This window comes from Elephantulus edwardii, unplaced genomic scaffold, assembly GCF_000299155.1.
Source record: "Elephantulus edwardii isolate Elephantulus edwardi_28Jun2011 unplaced genomic scaffold, EleEdw1.0 scaffold00258, whole genome shotgun sequence".
Taxonomy (NCBI): domain Eukaryota; kingdom Metazoa; phylum Chordata; class Mammalia; order Macroscelidea; family Macroscelididae; genus Elephantulus; species Elephantulus edwardii.
In genome coordinates this window covers 1,475,901-1,503,518 of record NW_006400008.1, presented here as the reverse complement: position 1 = coordinate 1,503,518, position 27,618 = coordinate 1,475,901, and the positions used below count along the sequence as shown (strand labels likewise).

The window sequence follows — 27,618 nt, the reverse complement described above, 5'->3', positions numbered from 1 at the left end:
ATATAAAATATATGATCTTTGTATACTTTTGCAAAGAAAAAGCTAAGAGTTATGTCTGTCACATTGACCTTTTGTTCGCATGAACCACAAACATTTGGCATGGTGACTCTCTCATAGTAGGTGTCTAATGATAACTACATTTAAACCATTCCCAAGAAGAACATTTTTCTAGGAAGGATAGTTTTCTGCTGAACAAATTATAAGCCTGAAATGTACTTTGCAGGGAGAAAGATGCATTTAAAAAAAGGACAAATATTTTTCAAAGCGTATAAAGATAGAACATAATTTAACAAAATGAAACCATGTTTTTAAGAGGGAACTCTGTGTATTTATGCCACTTGGTATTTTTCAAGGAAGTGTGAAGAATCTTCCAAGGCAACAGAACTACTTACTTACATAAAATTACTGAATATTTGTGCTAAGAGTATCTCTCTTTGAGAGATTTATGGAACAAGTCACTTACATCACAATGTAGAATAAATGTGATATTAAAGTTTAAGATTTTGTTTGCTTGTTTTTCTTTAAGTTGTACTTTCTATGACAATAAAAATTGGTTTGAAAAATTGAGTCTCCATGGCAGACTTAGTTTACATTTTTCTCTAATGTTTTTAACAGTATGATTCTGGACAAATATTGCCCAGCTATGCCTTACTTTTCTTATCTAGAAGCCAAGAATAATAATAATTGCTATTTAGAGCTACTATGAAACTTGGAGCTAATTTTTAGCACAGCCCCTGACACATAAGTGCTTGCTATATGGTAGCTTTATGATTTTATTTCCTCCGGGTTATCTTTTATATGACTGGCTGTCTGATTTGTGTGCCAGAGACCTGTAAGGTATCCTCAGACTTGGACAGCCAATAACACTCTCTCTTGTCCTCTTTCAATGCCTCATAACTCCCTGCAAAGTACATAAAGCAGAGAACTGATTCACTACTCATTTCAGGCTTATAATTTGTTCAGCAGAAAAGTATCCTTCCTAGAAGAGTGGTCTTCTTGGGAAAGGTTTAAATGTAGTTATCATTAGACACCTACTATGAGAGAATCATCATGCCAAATGTTTGTGGGACAAAAAGGTCAATGAGGCATAACTCTTGGCTTTTTTGTTACAAAAGTATACAAAGATCACTGCAATGCAAACACTGTTGCAAGGAGAAACACACAAGCTTCTGCCGCACCCTAAAGGCGAGTCTTAGACAGTGTCATACGAAACAGATGATACATTCTCTTCTATGCAAAGTGGTAAAGAAATTCTTTGTTTCTACTTCTGATTGACCTCTACTGGATAGATTTCACACGTATTATATGCAAAATTATAATTATTCTGAAATAATCCTAGCATTTAACTTTTGCTGAAATCCTCATGGAACAAGTGCTGTAGTTTGAGCTAGGAGTTTAGGATATCTGAGCCACAGAAAACATGTTTACTTCCTCTTAATCCAGCAAAGACAAAGAAAAGTCACAAGGAATACGATAATAAAATAGAACTAGAGTACACGTAATAAAGCAGAGCTGAAGATTAAAAAAAAGTTAATGAGTTGGCTAAAAACACAAGAAGATTCATAAAAAATGTTTATAGGTTAAACAAGAAGTGGAGACAAACTGTTATAAGGATGTAGCGTATATAATAAATAGTGGATCCTCAATTCAGAGATCAGTTGACAGTCACAAGTCACACGTGACCCAACTTTTTCCTATTCTCCAGCTTTATTTTGATCTCACAATCTATGCCTTGTCCTTCATCATACACACACATACACACATACTAATCTCTTTTACAGACTATACTATTGCACATATTTCATTTGGACAGCTCTTTCTTGTCTTGATTTAGGAGTCATTTCCTCAAAAAATCTCTTCTCTGACAACCTCTACATCTATATCAACTTATATTGTCCCTTTTCTGTTCTCCCAGCATATCTGTGCCAACTTTATCATCTTTGACTACACACTGTATTTGAAGCTTCTTAATTCCACATCCCACTGGAACTAGCAGAGACGAGCCCCAGAGTAAGTCATCTGCCTGAATCCTTCTAATTCATTCTTCCAATTTTGCCATGTTGGTTTCATCATCTCAGTTTCATGTCTAACACGATTGAAGACTTAGCAACAAGTGCAGGATTTTTTTAGCTTTCTTTGATTTATAGTGTGCAAGACATTCTTCTTAGCTTCTCTGCTTCCTCACTTCCCTCTTCCTACTCAGATCCAAAGAGATCAATGTCATCATCATCTTTACTGTCTGCAGTTCCACCTCCTGTGGTGTCTTCCACATTAGCAGGGCCACACTTGCCCAAAGCTTTCTTCACTCCTGGTAGGCTGGCCTTTTCCTTCTCATGAGACTTGATGTGATTATACCAACGTAGAGCATGACACAGGTCAGCAGGTGGAGGCTAGAAATGGCTCCAAACACCGCCACATGTGCTTGTGATGGCACATACCCCTCCACTGTGGCTCTTGTGGGCCAGGCAATCATTGGCCATACTTTATTGTGATCCACACAGACAACACCTTTGTATAGTCAATGAGACTATGGCCAGTGGCCATCTTGAGTCTCTGAAATCAATGATGGGTGTTGTATACGGAGCTAGGCAGCAGGGGAGGACAAAAAGAAGGGAGAAAGTCATTCCCCAAAACTCAAAGGGGAGGAGGGGAAGGGATGAAGGTGACATTTGAACCAATCTCAGAAGTCAGAGAAGAAGGCAACTATGGAAAGCCAAGAGGAAGAGAATTCCTGAACAAAAAGAGGAAAATATGCAAAGCTCCTAGGGAAAAGGTAACCAGGATATATTTGAGAAGCAGAAAGAAAACCAATGGAGGAAGAGTGCCGAACAGAGGGACTGGCACAGAAAGTGATGATGTATTAGCACAGAATTAATGAGTAAGATCAAATGGGGCCTTTATCTCACTATGATTGTACAACATGAGTTTGTTAAAATAAAATCCTGCCTTTCATTGTTGGGTGAATAATAGCGTGATGCTACTGTTGTTGTTGCTGTGTATGTGGAGTCAGAACCGATTTATAGCTGACACTGTAGCAGGTTTTCAGAGGCAATTAATGCATGAAGGAGACTGCCCATCCTTCTGAGCAGGAGTTGGTTTCCTTGACTCAGGTGCCTTTGGGGTTTCAGAACAGCTTCTTGTCACTAGGCCACAGAGGGACCCTGTCACTAGGCCACCAGAGCTAACAGAGTGATAGTTAAGGGTTGAAATAGATAATGATCTGTCTTGATTAAATGAGCAGAAGATATAGTCTTGTTCATGGGACTATCACAGCATGGTGACATCTCAAATAGGTGAGAAAGAATTAAAGATCAGTCTTTGGCTCCTATTACTAAACACCATCAAGTCAGCTCTGACTCATACAACTCTGAAACAACAGAACAAAAGTCGGCCCCATCCTCACAAACTCTGCTGGGCTCAAGTATGTTGCTGCAGTCACTGTGTAAAACCATCTCATTGAAGGTTTCCCCTCTCTTGTTTACCCTCCACTTTTCTCACATGATGTGACTTAAGAAGATGATGCAGTTAGTCATTCTGAATACCAAGAATAAACAGTAAATGGGGAGATGGAAAATTTAGTTTTGTCTGAGAATCTACAACATAAGCAAAGAGGGGAAAAGTACACACTTGCAACTACAAGGCTGGAAAAACAGAAATCTGTGCATCATTCATCCTAGTTGATAACTGAAGCCTTTAGGAAGAAAAAAAAATCTGATTATCAATAATAGAAGACAATGGAATAAAGTCAAAGATAAAACATAAGAAAAGACAAGGAATACGTAAGAAAAGGAGTAGGACCTAATGGAATGGGGTGAATTTACAAAGATTATGTTCTATTGAGGACATTAAGACAGAGAAGATAGGCAAGTCATTTAAATATCCAAAGATAGCTCAGGATATAGGGCAGCAGTTCTTGTGATTAATTTTTTTTTCACTCACAATGCACATGGCTGATAACATTATTCAGAGGAGTGATATAAAAGACCTTCGACACACCTAGATTATGCCCCATTTCCTTTACACTGCGTACTACTCTACATTTTCATTTTCTATTCAAGAAAGCAAAGCATTTAGAAATTAACTCTATTATTTGAATAATTATATGAATAAGCTTCATTTTGTTCTAGTATATTTGTTTTGTTTCTTAAATAATCTGTAAAGAGTACTTCAACTATTTTTCTAACAGGGAAGTTGGCAAAAGATACTTTAGGCAATGTATCCACTCAAGGAACAGATGAACTGGAAACTGGCACTTAGAAACTTCTTGTGCTTCAACAGGAGTTAGGAAAACAGGTGATTAAAATCCAAGAGGCTTTCTAACAGGGATCAGGGATTAAGACATGAACAGAATATGATTTTGAGGCAAGAAACTGAGCCACTCATAAACTAGGTGTCAAAAGGCAGGCGTTTTATCTGTAAGATGATATCAAGGTCAAGAGTGGGATCCACAGAAGACTGATAATCTGAACTTGAGCTTCTGATAATGGAGCTGTGCTGTCCTAGATGGACCTCTACAGGCTGCCCAACCTCGAGGGAAGTGAGGGCAGACTATGGAGAGAATATGAACTAATATTCTCTATTCTTAGAAAAGCACTGAGTCTTTAAGGACATTTTCTTTTCTTCGAGACATAAATGTCATAGAAACTCTGACTCATTTTGGAATATAAGAACATTGTTCCAGGACTCACTGGCTGCCTTTCATGCTAATCTCATTGTTTTGCCATGATGTAAGATAGTTTGACCTGCAGATTTTCTGAAAAATGTACAAAGGTTTGTGGTATTTTTTTTTCCACAGAAAGCTACCAGCCTTTGGGCTCAAGGACTTCATGTAGACATGGCAGAGTTCACCAGAGCTCCTTAAAAAGTGGTGAGACTAGCATAATTATATATGGTAAGATTAGTGTTCCTCAAGAGGCATGTTGATGGGAGAATCAACATTACAAAAACAAAACCAACTGAAATAAAATAATCAACTTTAGATGAGGTTCTTCTAAAATGAAGCAATAACTCCTGAAATCTGAATGGGTCTTCCTAAGGGCTACTCTGTGTAAGACACACCATGGCAAGTCTCCCCTGGAACAGTGAGCATGCAGCAGCCACAGTGGAACTTGTTCTGGTGATGTCTGCTGATGCATGTTCTCTCTCAAAAACAACTCTGACAAGTTTCTCCCATATTTTTAATAGAAATCTCCCTCTCTCTAATCTTCTCATGTAAATTTCATTATTTCCCTGATGAATGAAATAATGATAATCAATCTTAACAAGTTGAAGCAATTTATAAAAGATTCAGGGTGGGGCTGAGTAAGTGATTGTACGTATGTGTCTAATTTTAAGAAATAATCTATTTACATGACATGGAATTTACTGCACTGCGTCCATTCTAAAAGCTTATCTGCTGCTCTTCTTCTTCCCTCTTCAGTGTTATACAGACTTTTCACAATCCTCTACAACCTCTTAGGGCCTCCCAGCCAATCACCATCTTCTAAGTGTGCTCATAGTAGAATTTAATACTGTTGATTTAACATATTAATTTTCCATTTAAGGAAATAATTTTTAAAATTTCTTATTTTCTCGATTATCAAGGCAAGGTTGATGATAATCCTTAGAAAAATGTGTTGGTTATTCAAGGTTCTCTCTATCACTGAGAAACAAGGGAATCATGTCAGGCTGGTAAGCACTAAAGACAACAGCCTTTAGTGACTTGAGGATGTAGTGGTGTGCTGGGAGTTACTTTCTTGTACATAACTTAGATCTTTACTTTGCCCACAAGCCAAAGTCTTGACTTGAAGCAACTGTCCTCAAGAACTTGCTTTCTAACTTCAACATGCTTCTACAGTTTCTTCTATGAGGATAAAGACATCTTTTCTGCCTTATTTTATCTGGCACAATCTTGGCCTTTTCCATTTGCCTCAATTAAAACTCAACCCATTGCTACAGAGACAGAACCAACTCACTCATTAGCAGGTTTCTCAGGCTATAAATTACACAGAAGGAGGACTTTTCTCCCCTGGAATCACTGATGAATTAAAGCTTTGTTCAGTCTTTGGTTAATAGAGCAACATTCTATAGACTAGGCCACCAAAATGGGTGGCTTTGTGTCAATAAAAACATTCATGCCCATTTCCATAGGTAGCACCATAAAATATCTGACCTGCCTTGTTTAGCAGAAACAATATCAAAATTAGATATTGGCATAGGCCCAAAATAAGATATTGGCATAGGCAATGTCGTTTTCGCTCATTCAGAACCTTAATTTTAAAGATAATAATTACAGCTACATTTATTGGGCTCTTGTTATGTGCCAGGAATTTTGTAAATGTTTTGCATACAAGCTTCTCTCACTATCCGAAAGTAAAGAAATCTTATGAAAACTTTTGTAAGCCAACATAGTGTAAATTGAAGATGCAATTATCACTGATTTATATAGCACAATTTTGAGCCATCTCAGATGAAAAAATAATCTATGAAATTGTATCAAATAGCATGTAAAACCTAAGAAAGCTGTAATACTATTATGTTCACAAACAGAGTTCAAAGCGAGCAGGAGCTTGGTGCTAAGATGTTGTGTATATGTAGATCTTGGTGAAGGAGCTTGGTGGCACCACTCTGCTCAAGTGAGTGTGAGCTGTGTCTTTAATGGCCTCTTCTAAAGCAAACCCTGAAAACTAATTTTGCTTTCCATTTTATTTTCCATAAAAGAGAAAATCCTCTTTGGATTTACTTTAGTTAATTGAACAGGTACTAATGCAGATCTTCCATAAAAGTGAAATGGTGTAAAGGAAACTTTCAAAAAGTAAGTTACATCTGTCACTAATTTAATAACCTAATCAACCATATGAAGTTGAAACTACTTCTACACATTAAGTTTATTATCACATGATAGGATTGTACATATATAATAATGGCTTATGGTAATACGTTCTCTTACAATCACTGAATTACTCTGCTGTATGAATAAGATGAAAGTGTCTGTCATTGAACAGAGAAATCATACACCAGAGACATCACTAAGTGACTTAGAAGTACTCAAGGTCAGTTTGGAGACTTGCAGAGTGTAACTTACATGTTTATCCATCAAGTGTTTTAGGACGGAATATACTTTACTAAACGAAAGTATTTATTTCTGCTTTCAATTCACTCGTCCTAAAATAGTTTGTTTAGAATACACAATTCAATTCCACTCATAGTCATCAAATCAATTGACTCAGCGGATCCTCCAGTGAATGTTCATATCCTATAAATCACACAGAAAGAGACTGCTCTTCTTTGTCCTTTGAAATAGCTGGCTTGTGGATTCGAACCATCTACTTTAGAGGTAGCAGTGCAAATCAAAGACTAGGTCATCAAAGCTCGCTGTTAATGCTGTTTTTAGGTGCCATGCGGAGGGTACAACTCATAGTGTCCCTAAGAACAACAGACCTGATCCTTCCGCTATCCTGTGCCAGCATCGTCAAAAGGAAAAAAAAAGGAAAGAAAGAAAGAAAGAAAGAAAGAAAGAAAGAAAGAAAGAAAGAAAGGAAAGAGAAACTGAGGTTTGAGCTTTCTGTTTAATCTCAACTACTGAGAAACAAATTTTACAAACCTAGAAAACTATTAGGTAAACCTGAGTTTTTCAAATGTTGAAGATCAAGCTCATTCTTTTGCTATAAAATGGAAGTGAGAGTAAATTCCTAGCATACATGCTCAAATTGTTGTTGTTGTTATGTGGCATCGAGTCGCTTGCAACTCATACCGACCCTATGTACAACAGCCCTAAACTCTGCTCTGTCCTGTGTCAATTGCACTGTCCCTGACACTCCCATCCCAATTATCCCAGTCACTGAATCAATCCACCTCAAAGAGGGCCTTCCCCTACTGTGCTGTCCCTCCACCCTCCCAAGCATGATGTCCTTCTCCAACGACTAGTCTCTTTTTACAACATGTCCAAAGTATGTTAGATGGAGCCTCAGAATCCATACCTCCAAAGAGCCACCTGGTTTAACCCTTTCTAGGATGAATCTGTTTGTTTTCCTAGCAGTCTATGGTACTCTCAATACTCTTCTCCATCACCACAGCTAAAAGGCATCAATTCTCCTTCTGTCCTCCTTGGTCATTGTCCAACTCTCTGATGCATAACAAGTGATCACAAACACCATGGTCTCCAGAGAGACACCATTGCTCTTCAGTACTTTGGAGAGGTCCCTAAGAGCTGACTTTCCCATGGCAATGAGCCTTTTAATTTCCTGGCTACTGGTGCCAAGACTGTTGACTGTAGAATCAAGCAAATTAAAGCTGTGAACAATCTCAATCTCTTCACCATCCATTCTGATGCTGCCAATTGGCCCACAGGTGAGAATCTTTGTCTTCTTGACATTGAGCCTCAATCCATATTGGAGGCTACAGTCCTTGAACTTCTGCAGCAGGTGCTTCAGGTCCTCCTCAGTTTCAGCAAGAGGGTTGTGTCATCTGTATAACACAGATCAATAGATAGATCGTCCACCAATCCTGAGCCCATATTTCTCCACATAGAGCCCAGCCTCCCAGAAGATCTGTTTTGCATACAGGTTGAAAAGGTATGGAGATAGGACACTTCCCTGGCGTACACCCTTCCCAATTTTGAACCATGCAGTAATCATGTGCTGTTCTGATGACTGCCTCCTGGCCCAAGTATAGGTTTCTAATTAGAACGATCAAGTGTTCTGGGATTTCCATTCTTCTCAGAGTCAGCCACAGTTTGTTGTGATCCACAAAGTCAAACGCCTTTGCATAGTCAATGAAACACAGATAGACATTCCTCTGGTATTCCCTGCTTTCAGCTAAGATCCATCTAACATCAGCTACAATATCCCTAGTACCACGACCCCTTCTAAACCCAGCCTGGACTTCTGGCAGTTCTCTGCTGATGTGCTGTCCAGTCGTTTTTGGATAATCTTCAGTAGATTCTTGCTTGCATGTGAAATCAATGAGATTGTTCTATAGTTTCCACACTCTGTTGTGTCACCTTTCTTTGGGATGGGAACAAATATAGATCTCTTCCAGTCAGTTGGCCAAGTGGTTGTTCTCCAGATTTCTTAGCATAACTTTGTGAGCTGATGTGTTTGGAATCACAGAAGCCAAGGATGCTTCGTATATAAACTATTATTTCAAGGAATTGTCAATGGGAGGTAGATGTGAAGGGAGTGGGTATAAGTGGATGGGTATTCTGGTGAATGGTGGAGCAGGGAAATAAGTGGGTAAAGATACATGTTGCAAAGGCAGGACAACACTGATACTTATGGTTAACTCCACAATAAGGGATATACCTTTCACTTTTTCTATAAAATGCTGGTCAGCCTGATACTTCTCCAAATCTGAACATTCAGATTAAGACAGACAATGAAGAAGGATTGGCCATCCACTTCTGAAATAGCAGTCCTCTGAAAACCCTATGTACAACAGAACACATGTAGATAACAGAAAGGGCAACCGAGGTTGCGCTTTCAAGTATAGAAATACAAAGAAAGAGGAACAGTTGTCAGTAGACACTAGTGATTGGGACATGGAATGTGAGAACCATGAATGTAGGAAAATTAGATATTGTTAAGGAAGAAATGGAACACATAAATATTGACATACTAGGCATTGGCAAGATGAGAGAGACTGGCATGGGGCATGCTCATATTATTTCTTTTAAATTCCAGATTTTAATTGCAAATTGAAATACTGTGTTTCTTACAGTGAGACACAGTGAAATGAACTTCAGGGTCTGTTTGTTTGTTTGTTTTTTCCTTTCAATTTCTACCTCTGTCAGACGTCTTTCCAACAATATCATTGTACTTAGGAACCCTTTTTATAGAAACTCATGTTTCTCCTCTTTGAATTCGACCCTCTTTGCTTTAGTGTCTGCAACGTCTAACGATTGCATTGTTTGATTCTTTATTCAATGCTTCTCTCCCTTACAGTCTTTTTTTGGCTACTGTTGCAGATTTCTAGATTTCCAAAGTTAATAGAAATATGTTGTTTAGAGGTGGAATCAACTCATTGACTTGGTTTTTAAGTCTATATTTTAACTTGGTTTAACTTTGGACTCTCCACCACATCATCATAAGCCAACATCATGGGTAAATTCTTCAATAATTTGCAATTAGTATGACAAAGAGCCTGAAGTCAGAAAAAAATATCAAAAGGGCCAAACTGATGCAGCATTTCTTAAACTGAAGGAACTGAAAAACAGATTAAAAACCTTGAGTGGCAAGAATATTAAATGATACAGGAAGTATAAAAAGAAGATGAAATGAATACACTTAGTAACTGTACCAAAAGAATTGGCTGACACAGAAGAATTTAATGAAACAACATATGATCAAGAGGCAATGATGATGGAGGACATTCAAGCTGCTTTGAAGAAACTGGCAAGAACCAAGGACCCAGGAATTTATGGCATTTCAACGGACATATTTCAACAAAGAGAAGCTTCCCTGGATGTGCTCAACAAGTTGTGCCAAGAAATCCTGAGGACAACTACCTGGCCAACTGACTGGAAGAGATGCATATTTATTCCTATCCAAAAAAAAAGGTAATCTGACAGAGTGTGGAAATTATCGGACAATATCACTAATATCACACGCAAGCAAAATCCTCAAGGTTATCCAAAAACAACTGGAACTGTACATTAACAGAGAACTACTAGAAATACAAGCTAGGTGTAGAAGAGGTTGTGGCACTGGAGTCATTACTGCCAATGTCAGATAGATCTTGGCAGAAAGCAAAGAGTACTGGAGGAATATCTATCTGTGTTTCATTGACTATGAAATCATTTAGCTGTGTGGATCACAACAAATTGTGGCTAACCTTGAGAAGAAAGGGAATCTCACAACATTAGATTGTGCTCATGTGAAACCTATATTTGGACCAGGAAGCAGTCGTCAGAACAGAGCAAGGAAACACTTCATGGTTCAAAATCAGGAAAGGAGTGCATATGGGATGCTTTCAGTCTTCATACCTTTCCAATATATATGCAGAACAGATCATCTGGAGGCTGAGTTTTATGAGGCATTAGGATTGGACGAAGACTCATCAACAACCTACATTATGCAGATGATACAACCTTTCCTGTTGAAACTGAAGAGGGACTTGAAGCACTTGCTGAAGAAGTCAAGGACTATAGTCGTCAATATGAATTGAAGCTCAATATCAAGAAAAAAGATTTTTACCACTGGGCCAGTTTGCAGTAGCATGATAAGTGGAGAAGAGATTAAGATTGTTAACAGCTTTAGCTTGCTTGGCTCCACAAGCAATACTCTTGGAACTAAGAGTCAGTAAATCAAATACAAACTGCATTGGGAAAATCTGTCAGGGATCTCTCCAGAGTACTGAGAAGCACTGATGTCAGTCTAGAGACTAAGGTGTGCCAGATCCAGGCAACAGTCTTCACAATTACTTGCTATGCATCAGATAGCTGGACAATGACTAAGGATGACAGAAGAAGAATTGATGCCTTTGAGTTGTGGTGCTAGAAAAGTCTTGAACAGAACTGGACTGCAAAAACCCCAAACATATCTGTCTTAGAGAGGGTGAAATAAAATTTCTCCTGGGCGGCTAGGATTTTGAAACTTCATCTCACATACTTTGGGCATGTGGCTAGGAGCGACCGACTGGTCCTTGGAGAAGGCCATCATGCTCAGATATGTGGAGGAATAGTACAGGAAAGGAAAACACTGTAACTGGGGCAATGGGGGTAGGTGTGTTGAAGTCAGTGAGACTGGCTCAGAGCTATTGTATATAGTGTTACTATGAGTCACAGGCAACCTGAGGGTACACAACAACAACAACAAACACATTGATTAGAGAAGAAAAATTTGTATATAACCCTGACTTTTAAAAATACGTAGGTTATACTAATTCCTGTTTTCTAACATCTCTCAATAGTAAATTTTTGCTCTTAAATGATAAAAGAGGGCATTCATTCAGAAATCTTCACATTTATGTTGCTATTGTTACTTACTATTGTGTAGATTCCTACTCATTGTGACCCTATGTTTGTACTATAGAATTATTCCACAGAATTCTCAAAGACTCAAAGTTCTAGACACACTCTCTGGGCTTTTTTAGGATTACAGTTCAAAGAAAATGAAGAGAAGGTTACAGTTAGTCTCTGGGATTTCAGAAAGACCATTTTTAAGTGAAACTGAAGACTTGATTCTCTAGCTCTCAGGAAGATTTTCTATAGTTAGACTAAAATGTTAACAGCCAGAGAAAGAAGGAATTCAGAAAAGGAGAGGATTCTAGGTTTGAGAAAATATACGAGCAATGGCAGTGAAATGACAAAGCACACCTTCCTCTGTGAGAGGATGAATTGTCCATGAATGTCCTTAGAATTGTGGGTATGGCATGTTGAAGACTGGTTAGATCATATGCAAAGGAAAGTGCCATTTCTAACTAAGCAAATTATAATAACACAATGAAACAAAATTCTCAACAGAAGTTAACCCAGTGTATGTTTAAGACTAAGCAATTGGTTAATTGTTCATTAAATCAAAGTGTTCTAATGATATGTTTAAAGATATGACCCCATGACATCATGATTTTATTACTTTGATGAATTCAGCACTTAGACTTCTTTGGAGAATGAGATGTCTTGGAGATCAGTTAGTGCATCAGTCTGCCTGGTGTATGACAGTTAACACAGAGTCATTTAAACACATTTGGGAGATCTGGAGGCCTAGTGGCAAAAAGCTGTGCTGCAACGCTAAAGGCACATGATTTGAAGCCACCAGCTGCTCTGCAGAAGACAGATGAGCTACCTCCTCCCGTGCTATTAACTGCTTTTGGAAACCCACCAAAGAGTAAGCTATGGGTCAATTCCAACTCTACAGTACACAACAACATATATAAATAAACAAAATTTTATGTCAAAGATGTGAAATTTTATTTTTGTAATATAAAAGGTATGAAAAGAATTATTTCAGGGCTGCAGGTCAAATCTGTTCTTTATGTTATAAAATTTATTCTATTAAATATTTCATTCTTCATACTGTAATTTTTTTTCATTCTTCAAAAGGAAAAAAGCAAGCATCTTCAAAATACTCAAGTGAGGGCAATATTTTCATTTTCCTCCTGAGGAAGAGCATTAAATATGCATTCTTTGGATATGTGTGATATAATACACAATCAACACTAATATTTCTTGGAGCAGTTACTTTCACTAGTGAATAGGAATATACAATTGCCCATAGCTTTGGGTTCTACATCCTTACATATAACTGTTCATGAAAAATGTTTCACATGGAAGAAAAACTATCAAATGGTCAAATCAATCCCGCAAAGGCTAAGAGGAAGGAAAGTACTGTTTATATAATATTGCATATTGTAAATAAACTATGGTGGCATCGTACTTTAAGTGTTGTTGTTAACTGGATATTCAGGAGTTTGAATCTACCAGCTGTTCCTTGGGAGAATGATGGCAGCCTCCTCTGGTAAAGATGGACAGCCTTGGGAACACTGTGGAGAGTTCTAAGAGTTAGAATTGACTCCCTGGCAGTGGGTTTGTCTTGTTAGAGATTCTTTGAATTGTATGTAGATTACATGCAATCATTGTATCTTTACTGTATCTTGGGAATACACAAACACACACACACACACACACACACACACACACACACACACACACACACACACGACTTGAACATCCATGGAGCTAGTATTTAAGAGACTGCTAAAATCAATCCCCTTGGATGACAAGGGATAATTCTTTGTACCTATGAGTCAAGACACTCTGGAGCACAAGCACAATGTTTGACTCCAAATTGAAAATTGTGAAGCCTAAACTCATTAGCCTATGAGTGGAAGGAAAATCTGATGATCTAATCTCATAAAAATGACAGTTCAAGAAACCTTATGAGGAAGTTCTACTTGTCACGTGGAGACATTATGAGTTCAATTCAATAGCATACAAGAACCACCCACAAGTGAACAGTTTAGTTGTATCCGTGTATGATCCCATGATGCTATTTTTTTTCCTTTTAAATAGCTGATTATAAGAATTTAAATCCAAAATCACTAATGTCAAGTTGACTTTAGAGTGGCTGGTGGAATTGAACCATCAACCTTTTCGTTAGCAGGGGAATACATTAACTGCTATTCCATTAGGCTCCCTATTTTAAAATTAAATAAATAAGAAAATCATTTATATTCATTTTTCAAGTGTAAATAAAACTCTCAAATAAAGAGTAAGCTAAGAGAAAACAATCTAGGATTTTTGCCAAACCTCTATGTTAATGAAAATTATGCAGAAATACAAAAGAGAATTACGCTGGATGAACCCAGCATCCTTGGGAGAAGTATATTTTAGCCTAAAGCACAAAAAGGGTTAATCTTAAATGCAAACTAGGTTTGTATTAAATAAACCTTGTTTTCCATTCAACAAGTTTTGCTTTAATAGCAAAGGCAACACTGATACAGGACGAGAGCTTAAACTTGATTTTGGAAAGAAATGATGTTGCTCTAAAAGTCTTCAATGATAAGAAGAACATGTCATCAAGAGATACTGAATTTCCTATTTTTGCATTCAGAAGAATTTTCTATTTCCTCTATATTTCCAGGCAAATTTTCCACTACATTAAATAAGGCTTTCCTCTCTTCTAATAGTAAGATTCCCAAACAAACCTTAAATGACATTTTCTTTGCATGTTGTAGTTAATGTGCTTTCATTATGCTTAATGTACTTTTAATGGTCTCCTGTGGCAAGATGGCAATATTAAATGTGAGACTAAAATATCTATGATGCTACCTTGAACTTGCCATAGCGCCTCTTATCTGAGGACTTAAAAGCACTTCATGTGTCCCATATACTCATTCTCCATCTCCTGAGGTGCATTATCTGCATTTCATGGTTGAAGACATAGAGTTGTGAAATGACTAAGAGAACTGACATCATTTCCGGAGTTTACACTAAGCAGACACTGGACATTCCCACAGCAAGTACTAATCAAGGCTTCCTTGTTGGAGATGGCTGCACTGATTTCTCAGGGTCAAAAACTGATTATAGTTAGTAGATATCTTTTTTTTCCATTTGACTGTTTCTCTTACCTGGACACCATCAGATGCAGGGATGTAACTTGCCCTTTTAAACGTGTCTGTCACATTTCTGAGTATTTCCACAGACATTAGAAGATCACCTGCATAGAAATTTTTCCTCTGAGTTAAATCCAGTAGAGTCTTGGTCACCTGGGACATCCCATCACTTGCCAGCATCCTCTGTCCCTTGGCAAGGTGTTCTTTAATCTGTGATGGTCAGAAGAACAGAATAAACATCAGAATCTTCATTACTATTTCTCAACATATCTTCATCAAGTAAATGTATTTAAAATTACTTAGTTAACTTTAAAATAGCCATCTGATACTTGGGGGCATTTCAAATTCATAAATTGTGTTTATCCCACACATGGATATAAACATTCCAGATGCAAAAAACTAATGAGCATATACAATTTGGCACGCTTGATGGAACTGAAATGCCAGTTCTAGTTCTCAGAATTCACAAGTCGACATTTTGGAGGAAATTAATATTGCTTTAGGCTTCTAATTGAAGCAAAGAGAAAACTTATTTTGCATGAGGTAAACAAAGTGTGATCATAGATGATAAATAACACAGAGTTTAAAATATTCATTTTTATTAATAAGCTATGCTTCTACCTTTTACCATACCTTGTAACATATAAAAATCTTTATATAACAACAGAACAAAACAAAACATATTCTAAGAACATATTGAATTTATGCTTAAAAAAATCCTTCAAACTTTAGAGAATTATATATCACATTTGAAAAAGAGATTATTTCAGTTAAAATTTTAAAAGAAATAAGTGACAAGAAGAATAACTCTCAGCTAGGTCTTTAGAAGGATAAACTCTTAAATATTTGTTGTTGTTGCTGTTAAGTGCTATTGACCCTTACCAACCCTATGAACAACAAATCTGAACTTTGTCCTATCCTGTGCCATTCTCACACCTCCTGACTCACTAGAGACCATTGCAGCAGTCACTGTGTCAATCCACCTGGTTGAGGGTCTACCTCTCCTTCTCTGACCCTCCACCTTTCCAAGCATCATGGCCCTCTTCAAGGAATATCCCCTTCTAGCAATAAGCCCTAAGTATGTGAATGTAGTCCCCATCATCTTTGCCTCTGGAAAGCACTCTTGCTTCACTTTCTACAAGACATATTTGTTTGTTCTTTTGGCAGTCCATGGAATGTTCAGTATTCTCCAACACTATAGCTCAAAGGTGTCAACTCTTCTTCTGTCATCTGTCATAACTTCCCAGCTCTCAGATGCATGGCAAGTGATTGGAAAGACCATGGCTTGAATCAGACACTATTCCTCAATAATTTGGAGAGGTCCCTAACTGAAAACTTTCTCAGTACAATGTATCTACTGATTTCCCAATTCAAGCTGGTTCTCAAGGTGTTAATTGTAGTTCCAAAAAAGATGAAATTGTTGACAGTTTAATTCTAATTAAGACTTAATTAGTCTTGATGGACAGTGAAGTCTGTTGTCAATTTTCAATATGCTTACCTTGCAGCTAAAGAGAAGGAAATTATAGTATAATTAGAAAATTATAAGGTAAGCATGGATAAAGACATACCAAGGATTTATTATACTTTTTCTTGTTTATCATCTTCTCATAGTTGAATTTGTGATAAAATTACCTCATCAAAGATCACAAACTATATTGTTGAACATTAGGACTGTAATTCATATCACTGAATTATATAGGTTAAAATGATTAATTAGAAAATGTTATTGGAAACACATTTATATTTATTTGATTCACATTGAGATGGATCTGTCTGTCTACCTTGCTTGAAATCACAGTCAATACCTTTGGTACCAGCAGTCATGAGTTCAAAAGACATTTTGCATTGGTATAATCTACTGTCAAGAACCTCTCCAAGGTGCTAAGAAGCAATAATGTCAGCTTAAAGACAAGTGCACTTTCTCCAAGTCATGACCTTTAGCTTTTTAGTTACTTTCAATATACAAAAGTTGGGCAATGAATAAGGATGACAGAACAAAAGAAGAATCAGTGTCTTGGAGTTGTGGTGCTGGAGAAGAGCATTGACTATACCATGGGTTGCCCAAAAAAGCAAACAAAAATACCTTGAAGAAGGTACTCCATAGAGGCAAAGATGGTGAAATTTCATCTCACTCATTTGGGGTTTACAGTTAAGAGTACCCAGTTCTTGGAAAGCGCTATTAAGCTTGGAAAGTTGGAGAATCAGCCAAAGAGAAGAAGACTCTCAAGAAGATGGATAAACACAGTAACTTTAACAATGCTGTTGTTGTTAAGTGCCATCGAATCGAGGGCGACTCATAGTGACCCTATGAATGAAAGTCCTCAACACCTGTGTGACTTTTCATCCTTTCTCCAGGTTCGTAGGGTTTCTGGAGGAAAGCTATTATGGAATTGGATGTCACTTCTGCTTCCAAGCTTATTTTAATTGGGGAACTCTGCCAAACACTGTCCACTATGGGTAACCATTAAAGCATTTAATACATCAGTGTCATAGTGCTCAGCTTTACAGCAACCACAAGTTATCTAGGCTTGAAAATATTAGAGGTGATGGCACAGAATAGAGCAAGGTTCAGAGCCATTTGTTCATAGGGTTATGAGTTGTATGTAGTTTACTCAGTAGCTAACATCAATACCAAATTAAACACACACACACACACACACACACATTTGCAGTACAGCAATCCTGAAGGCATGGAGTTCAAGGCCACTAGCAGCTCTGTGGGAGATGGATGGATAATCTCCTCCTATGAGATTAAGTGGCTCTAAAAACCTCCTTGATGGTCAGCTATGGATCGGTTCCTACTCTACGGTACACAACAACAATTATATGTATAAAGAAAATAAGGGAAAAAGATAAACAAGTAAGAACATGTCACACATGATTTTTTTAAAAATTCAAAGTGAAGGAAATTTTAATTATCAACGTATCCTACTGCTTCTATAAAGACTAATCAGTCTTTATATAAGGATATCATCATACTTGGAAAAGTAGAGAGTAAGCAAAAATGAGGAAGACTCTCAATAAAATGAACTGGTGCAGGTCAATAGCCTTAAACACATCAGAGGTTGGGGGGATAGCAAAATTTTGTTTTATTGTGCACAGAATTATTATCAGAAGAATTGATGCTAACAATAGCTAATGAAACATTCTTATTTCTCATTTTAATTAAATGGAACCATCAAGTCTGTAAAAAAATTACAATCAGAACTAATAAAAAAGAAATTCTATAAATGCACTTACTGCCTGGAAAGATGAAAGCCCTAGCTTTCATCCCAGCCAACTCAGGATCAGAGAATACCTCAGGCAAAGTGATTTGCCTTCCCTTTGCCTGAAGAGGTGAGCACCCCAGCCAAGTGAGCTTTCCCTCCAATTGCTGTGGGACCAGGGAGGACTTCATGAAGGACAAATTCCTTTTTCTTCCCTGTGAAGGTGTGATTACCAGCCAGATGAGTTTTTCACCAGCTGAAGTTTCAGGGAGGACTTCAGGAAAGGTGAGTTGCACTCCCCTGGAAAGGTTAGGTGTCCAGCCAGGGTTCTTTTCCATCAATGGTACCAGAGAGGACTTCAGGTAGGGCAAATTGCCTTCCAAGTGAGCTTCTCAATCAGGGAAAGCATTCCTGCCAGCTACAGGATCACAGAGGAATTCAGCCAGGGTGAGTTGCCTTTTCTTTCCCTAGGGTATTGAACTGCCCAAATGGGGCAAGTCTTCTCATAAGTCCAGGAAACAGAAAAGTCTTCAGGCAGAGTGAGTTCCTCCACTGGAGTAGTGAGCACTCATTTCAAGGTTGCCAGATTTAGTACCTACTAGTGCCCCAGGCAAGAAAAACTCCATTATAGCAATGACACAGAAGAAGCAGACAGCTCACATCCTACACAAAACCAAAGACAGGTATCACCCCAAAGAAGTAATAAAAACACATAATCAATGGATTTCATGAAGGTGAGAAGTCTGTTTGAACTTCCTGACATATAATTCAAAGAATGATCAAGAATATTCAATGGGTGAAATAAAATTTTAAAAAAAAATCAAAGAATCTGAAGAATCTATTAGCAAAACCAAAGATAATTTTTTTAAAAAACCAACTATATAAGACAAAACAAATAAAACCAATGAGACATTAGAAAATCTAGAAAACCAAGAATATTTAGTCCAGAATATTTAGACCATTGACTCAGAAATAATCAACATTGGGTGTGGATGTGGGGACAGATGAGCAGAATTGAAGAGATGGAGCATATAATTAGTGAAACAGAAGATAAAGCTCTCAACACTGATCTGCTAGAGTAAAAAGGCAGAATAAAAATGGAAGGACAATAAAGAAACATTAAGAATAATGTAGGACATCATCAAAAGGAATAGCATTTACACAATTAGGTGCCAGAATAGGAAGAAGAAGAAGAAAAATAAAAAATAAAAAACATTGAAAAAAAACTTGCAGAAGAGTTACTAGAAGAAAATTTTCCAGATATCATGAAGCATGAGAGAATATTTTTCAAATAGAAAAGGCCCCAACTTAAAAATGCCAAGGCATATCACAGTCAAATTTTCCAGAATCAAAGACAAGGAGAAAATTTGTAAACCAGTCAAAGAAAAATAAAGCATAAAACATAAAGGAGATCAAATAAAATTAAATGATGCTTTTTAAGTATAAATCATGTGAGAAAGAAGACAATGGAATGAAATATATCAAATACTCAAAGAAAACAATTGTCATCCAAGAATACTCTACCCAGAAAAACTGTCTAATAAATGTGATGGAAAGATCAAGACATTCTCAGAAAAGCAGACATTAAGGCTGTTTGTGAAAACAAGAGGAATATTGCAAGAATACCAAAGGAAGTCCTTTCCATAGAGATATCACAGAAAAGTGGGTTAAAGTGATCAGCAACAACACATACAAGAATTCAACAAAATTTCAGCAAAAATCCTTGCCTTTCAATGATACTGAATGTGAATGATTTAAAAACACCAATGAAGAGAAAAACAGCATAAGATTGGATAAAAAAACAAAAATTCATCGACATCATGTCTATAAGAGACACATCTGAGAAATGAAGATAAATTTTAAAAATCAAAGGATGGGGAAAATATACCAAGCAAATGATAATTGGGAAAAAACATGAGTAGTAATATTAATCTCCAATAAAATAAACTTCTGGGTACAAACTATCATAAAGTTTAAAGAGTCACTAGACCAAGAGGCAACAAAAATAATAAACATCTATACAGCAAATGATAAACTATAAAACTTATAAAGCAAATATTAATAGAACTGAAAAAAAAACCCCACATCAAAAATAGATAACACCATGATAGTAGTAGGATACTTTAATCAATACTTCAATACTCAAGGAAAGAGAGGATGACCAGAAAGAAACTTAACAAAGATGCTGAAGAATTAAACTATACAACCAATTTAATCTCTTAGATATATACAGGCTAACACACCCTAAAAACTCAATATATATACTCTACAGTGTACACAAAACATTCTCCAGAATAGCTCATACTTAAGGTCACAAAGCAAGCTTACAAAGCAAGCCTCAATAAACTTAAAAATGTCAAAATAATACAACACATTTTTAAAAACAACAATGTTATAAAATTAGAAATCTTTAACAATAAAAGAGGAAAAACAAAAACATGCACCTGGAAGCTAAACAACACCCTGCTAGAGCATGAATGGGTAAAAGAAGAAATAAAAAAGAAAATAAGAAAAGCTTCTAGATGAATGAAAATACATAACCTCTGTAAATTTTAATTAAAATTAATAATAATGATAAAGAAAAGCTTCTAGAAACAAATGCTAATGAAAATGAACTTATCAAAACCTGTGTGATACAGACAAAGCAGTACTTAGAGATGAATTCATAGCAACAAGCAAACATATCAAAGGGGGGAAAGGATGAAAATCAACTGTTTAATCCAACATCACTGACAAATAGAAAAATAAGAGCAAAATCCTAACAAACACTAAAAGAGAGGAAACTCTAAATATTAGAGCTGAAATAAATAGAATAGAAAACAGAGAAACAACTAATATTATTAAGACCAAAAGTTGGTTCTTTGACAAAGTCAATAAAATCTACAAATCAGTGGCAAAGATAATAAAGAAAAGAAAAGATAAAATAATCTGAATAAGAAATGAAAGGGGGGCTATCACAACAGAACCAACTGAAATAAAAAGATTAATAATGGAATTTTATGAAAAATTATACTCAAACAAATATGAAAACATATAGTGAATGAACAAATACTTAGAAACTAAAAATGCACCCAGTATGATACAGACTGAATATTTGGACAGATCATCACAAAAGAAGAAACTGAAACAGATCATTTAAGAACTACCAACAAGGGAGCTCTGGTGGCCTAGTGGCAAGACGCTGCACTGCAATCCCAGAGATATGCGGTTCAAATCCACCAGGTGCTCTGCTGGAGAAGGAGGGGGCAATCTCCTCCTGTACCAGTCAGATCTGATTTGACGGTACACATAAAAATAATACAATGAAAATTAAAAAAGAAAGAAATTTAAAAAAAAAAAACAAAACACTACCAAGCCAAACGTGGGTGACTTTTAATCCTTTGCTCTCGGGCCAGTCTTTCATTGTTCTTGTTCAGGCATTCCTCTAGGTCGTATGGCCCTGGTGTACAAGTTGCCGTACAGTGGTAACTTGTGGTTGCTGTGAGGCTGAACACTGAGACTCTGAGGTGTCAAATGTGTTAATGGTTAGTTATCCAATGAGGACAGAGAGTGGGGTGGAGCTCCCCGATTAAAATAAGCTTGGAAGGAGGAGTGGCATCCACTTCCGTAAGAGCTTGCCTCCAGAAACCCTATGAACCTGGAGAGAGGATGAAAGAAACCCAAGCGTTGAGGACTTTCCTTCATAGGGCAGCTATGAGTCGCCTGAGACTCAATGGCACTTTACAACAACAACAACAACAACAACAACATATTGTTGGTGTGGGTACCATTGGATCCGAACTAGTGAGTTTTCAGATGTAGTAAATCACAAAAGAGGAACTTAACAACAACAACAGCAGCAGCAGGATATAAGAGCAACATACAAAAATACGTTGGACAAAAAAACCCAAACAATTAAATAACTAAACACAAGACTATATACTTACAAATAATTCTAATTAGAGATACAAAAGACCTATACAAAGAAAAGGAAATCAAGAAAAGAAAAGAGACCTACAGAAATGGAAGAATACACCATGTTCACATTAAGGAGGACTCAATATTGCGGAAATGGAAATTTATCCAAACTAAATCTTTAAGTTTAATGTAATCCTAATACAGAGACTAATTCTATTCATCAACAAGACGAAAAATGTAGTTTCCAATTTTGTCTGGAAGGGAAGTGACTATAAACAAGTAAATGACTACTGAAAAAGAAAAACATGTAGGAGACATCACACTCCCTGATGTCAAATTCAACTTCACAGCCGTAGTAATCAAGATAGCATGTACTATTACAGCCACAGACACATAGATCAATGGAATAGAATTGAGAACCTAGAAATCAACTCAAATACTTATAATCAACTGATCTTGACAAGGAGACAAAATCAATTAAGAGAAGGAACGACAGCCTCTTTAAAAAATGGTGCTAGCAAAATTGGAAAATCATCTATAGAAAAACTGTAGCAAGACACACACTTCCCATCACACACAAAAACTAATTTAAAAGGTTCAGGGACTTAGAAGTAAACCAAGGACTATAAAGTTCATCAGAGAAAACTAGGAACAATTCTAGAAGCCTTAATTTACAACATTAATAGACTTCTAAAAACATAATAAAAAAAACTACAACCAGGAGGGGATAAAATAGATGAATGGGAGGGGGGGGTGTGATTGTGTACCAATGAGGGAGTTTTTCTTTTGCTTTTCAAGGAGAGGAGCAAATGGGGGGGATGGGGAGGGGTTTGTGTGGGGAGAAGGGTGCAACAATGAATGAATGGAATCCCAAAATCTCTGTAGATGTTCATTGAAATGCAAAATAAACAACCTAAATGAAAAAAAAAATAGATGAATGGGATCTTCTAAAAATCAAATCCCTATATGCATAAAAACCCCCACTTTCCAATGGAGTAAAAAAAGAAGTTCACAAATCAGGAAAAAAAATATTTGGTAATGATAAATCTGATAGATTCACATAGAAAACTTATAGAATTCTCCTGCACCTTAAAAAGAAAAATCAAACAATCCAATCACAAAATGGAAACGAGATATGAATAATAGTCACTTCACCAAAGATAAGATGGCAAATAAACACAAAATCCCTAGTTATAAGAGAGAAGCAAATCAAAACAACAATGACATATCATCTCACCATAGCAACAATAGTGAAGTTCAACAGGACAGCAAACAACAAATACTCATGAGGGTATTTAGAGATTGGAATTCTCATTCATTGCTGGTAGGGGAGTAAAAATGGTATTACCACTATGGAAGACAGTCTGGCACTTACTAAAAAAATTAGAAATAGAATTATCATTTGACCCATCTATCCCACTACTGGGGATATACCCTAAAGAAATCAGAGCTGTGATACAGACAGATATATTCACACACAATCTTTTTTGGAGCATTATTCACAATTGCAAAGAGATGGAAGCAGCCCTAGTGTCTCTCTACAAGCAAATGTATAGGAAAATTGTGATACTTTCCCACAATGGAATATACTACACAGCACTTAAAAAAAAAAAAAGCTATAAAACAGTATATAACGTTGGATAAGTCTGGAAGACATTATACTAAGTGAAATGTCTTAAGTCACAAAAGGACAAATACTGCATAGGACCACTGTTATAAAAATAGGATGGACATCAGGGAAGGGAGAGTAAGGTAAGAATGGCTAGATAATGACACCTTTACTGGAATGGGAGAAGGGAGAGACTATTTAAAGAGAATGGACGGTTAGACATTGGTATGGCAATTGACAATTGGAACAAGACATGCATTACAAAGTGAATTAGGAGAGGAGGAGGAAAGGAAAATAATGTTTCAATGAATGAATGAATGAATGAAAATCCATACTTTCTGTAAACTTTCACAAAATTCTCACTTAAAAAGGGACTAATTTTGATATATAGGTATTTTCACAAAGTTAAATATATTTTAGTCTCTAACAGTATTTTAAAATATTTCTATAGAATAAAAACATTTTAGATACATTCCATTTTCATTGTATTATGCTAAACTCCTCTCCCCTTATATTATGGTAGTAATTTCCTTCTTTCATTTCTTTCCTTGTGTCCTATCAATAGTACTCATCAACTAAAATCCAAACAATTGTCATGGCATCAGTTATGTAGATTTTCCCTATCTCTTTAGCATCAGTGTTCATTTCCGGTTTTTTTCTAAGCAGAGTCAACATTAATATATTTAATCATAATACAGACACAACACTGGCCATCCAAAAGGAACATCTACCAATCAGACTAAAAGTCACATTAGTTTAGACCATGCTGAATTCAGCTCTATTTAGAAGCTGTTATTGTTACAAAGACTCTCACCACTGAGCCAATTGTCACATAATTACAGATGGTGAAGAGATTGAGATTGTTAACAGCTTTAGTTTGCTTGGCTCCATATTCAACACTCTTGGTACCATCAGACAGGAAATCAAGAAAAAGAATTGAATTGGGAAAATCAGTTGAATTGGGAAAGTCCAGAATACTGAAGAGCAATGACTTCATTCTGGAGACTAAGGTGCACCTGGTCCAGGGCATAGTCTTCACAATTGCTTGCTATTTATCAGAGAGCTGGACAATGACTAGGGAAGACAGAAAGAGAATTGATGTCTTTGAGCTATAGTGCTGGAAAAGAGTGTTGAATATACCATTGTCTGCTAAGAGAACAAACAGGTTCAATCTGGAGAAGGTGAAGCCAGGCTGCTCCTTGGAGGCAAGGATTCTGAAGCTTTGTCTGACATACTTTGGAGATGTTGCAAGGAGGGACTCGTCCTTGGAGAGGGACATCATGCTTGGGAGGGTGGAGGGACAGCACAAGAAAGGAAGACCCTCAAAGAGATGGATTGATTCAGTAACAGGAGTAATGAGGATGGATGTGTCAGAGACAATAAGGTTGGCACAGGACACAACAGATCTTAGGGCTTTTGTTCATAGGGTCACTATGAGTGGCAAGCGACTTGACGGCACATAACAACAACCACCACCACCATCACCATTGAGTTGGAATCAACCAATAGATGACACCCCCCGCCCCCAGTGTGGTTTTAGAGGCAGTAAATCACAGTAGAGGAAATTGCTCATCCTTCCATGGAGCAGCTGGTGGATTCAAACTCCAGGCCTGTGGGATTACAGTGCAACTTCTTACCACTAGGCCACTGATGATCACTTTTAAATTTCTGTTTAAGTCATATGCCTAAGCCTTTGGGTTTTTGCACTGGTTATTTAATCCTCCTTTCTTGTATTGCTTTTTGTTTATGAACCAGTGAGATTTATTCATAAAGCTTCTGCCTTTCTAAACAAAGTTAATAAATTCCTTCACTATTACACACACACACACACATCAGTCTTATCAGAGGGAATCTAATTATCTTTTATACACCTTTCTTCCTCAAATTTTCTCTCTGATTCTTCAGTGTACCTTAACTTATATGCCTTATTTATAGCCTTAACACATAGTACAAGTTAATGTTTACTGGGGTAAATTCAATTAGGAAGAGTTATATTATAACTATGTATTTTTGAAATAAAAAGAAATGGAATGAATTTTGAAGCTAGCAGTTTCTGGATTTAAATTGAAATTTTTGCAATTTACTAGCTACATAATCTTAACCAGTTTACAACTGAGACTACAATTTGAAAAATCTTCATATATACTAAAAACAAATTTTTATTTTTATATTATGGATTAAAGAGAAACACAAATATAAAATAATAACAGGTGTCAGAGATGATGAAAATGTCACAAACTATTGATAGGGTCACTATAAGTCATACTTGATGACACCTAAAAATGACTATTTAGTTAGTAAAAGAGTTGAAAAGATTTCAAAGGACAGCTCAAGAAAAGAAAGTAAAGCATTTATAACAGAATATGCAAAGATCTGAAATTAAAGAACATAAAAAAGAAGAACTTTTTAGGTATTTCTTAAGCTGAAAAACAAATTCAAGCTTCAAGTTGCAATACTGAGAGATTCTGTGGACAAAATCTTGAATGATTCACTAAGTATCCAAAGATAGAAGAATTACACAAAGCCACTGAACCAAGAAGAAATGATTGACACTTTCAGCAAGCAAAGTTGTGTCATCTGAATAGGTATCTAGAAAGGATACGTTCCTGACACAAACCTTTCCTTATTTTAAATCATGTATATTTCTTTGCTTTGTATCCTTTCTCCATACCTATTAAAACTATATGCTGAGCAAATTATTCAATCAGCTGTACTTTATGAAGAAAAAAAATGTGACATTAGATTCAGAGGAAGACTCATCAACAACTTGCTTGCTGAAAGTGAGGGCACTTGAAACAATTATTGCAGAAATTCAAAGACTCCAGCCTTCAATATGGATTGTATCTAAACATTAAGAAGACAAAATTCCTCACCATCATGAGGATAATAAGCAGCAAAGGATAATGAAGACTGATAAGCAGCATGCTGATAAGTGGAGAAAGAGGGAAATGTCACTGATTTAAGTTGAATTGATCAATCAACACCCTTTGCACCAGCAGTCAGGATATCAGGAGACATATTGCATTGGGAAAGTCCACTATCAGAAACATCTCTGATTACGGAGGAGCAATGATGTCTCTTAGAAGACTAACGAGTGCCTATTTCAAGCTCTAATCTTTTCAATCACTTGCTATGCATCTGGAACATGGCATGAATAACAATGATAGATGAAGAATTGATGCCTTTGAGCTGTGGTGTTGGAGATTACCCAAAAGCATATGGATTACTAGAGGAACAAAGAGATACATCTTGGAAACAGTGCAAAGTACTCTTTGGAGGCAAAGATGATAAAGCTTCATCTCACAAAATTTAGCCATGTTTCTAGGAGAGGCTATTTCTTGAAGAGGGGTTACCATGCTTGGAAAGCTAGTGAACTAGGGAAATAGAGGAAGACCCTCAATGAGATGGATTTACACTGTGACTGCAGCAATGGCTCAAATGTGTCAGAGATGATGAGGATGATATAGGACAGGACAGGGTTCAGATCTCTTGCTCCTAGGGTTGTTGTGAGTTATAGTTGACTCAATAGCAAAGAGTTGTGCTGCCAACCCAAGGACAGGCAGTTGTTTGTCAGGAGAAATATTAGCCATCTTTGCATTCAGTTTATACCCTCTGTAAACTCACTGCAGGATCAGAACTAGAGTTTGTTCTGATTTGACAGAATTGATCTTGACCTTGACTGCTTAGATGGGAATCTCTGGGTAGTACAAACAGGTAATATGTTTGGCTGCTAATCAAACAGTAGACAGCTTGGGTCTACTCAGCAGCACCTGAGAAGAAACTAAATTCAACTTGTTGTCATGAAGTAAGACACATTTCATTCCTAGTCAGTTTTCTATTGGGTTTAAAAGATTTAAATTGTCTAGAAAAACACTC

General features: G+C 36.7%; 1 protein-coding gene across 1 annotated transcript in view; it reads right to left on the bottom strand.

Moving 5' to 3' along the window:
• The window catches only part of BAI3 (brain-specific angiogenesis inhibitor 3), a 1,132,296-nt gene that overhangs the window by 554,749 nt on the left and 549,929 nt on the right, over positions 1-27,618 (bottom strand). The window contains exon 9 of the mRNA XM_006899477.1: positions 15,046-15,240. Within this exon, the coding sequence (XP_006899539.1) occupies positions 15,046-15,240 (195 nt within the window). The remainder of the gene's footprint in view (positions 1-15,045; positions 15,241-27,618) is intronic.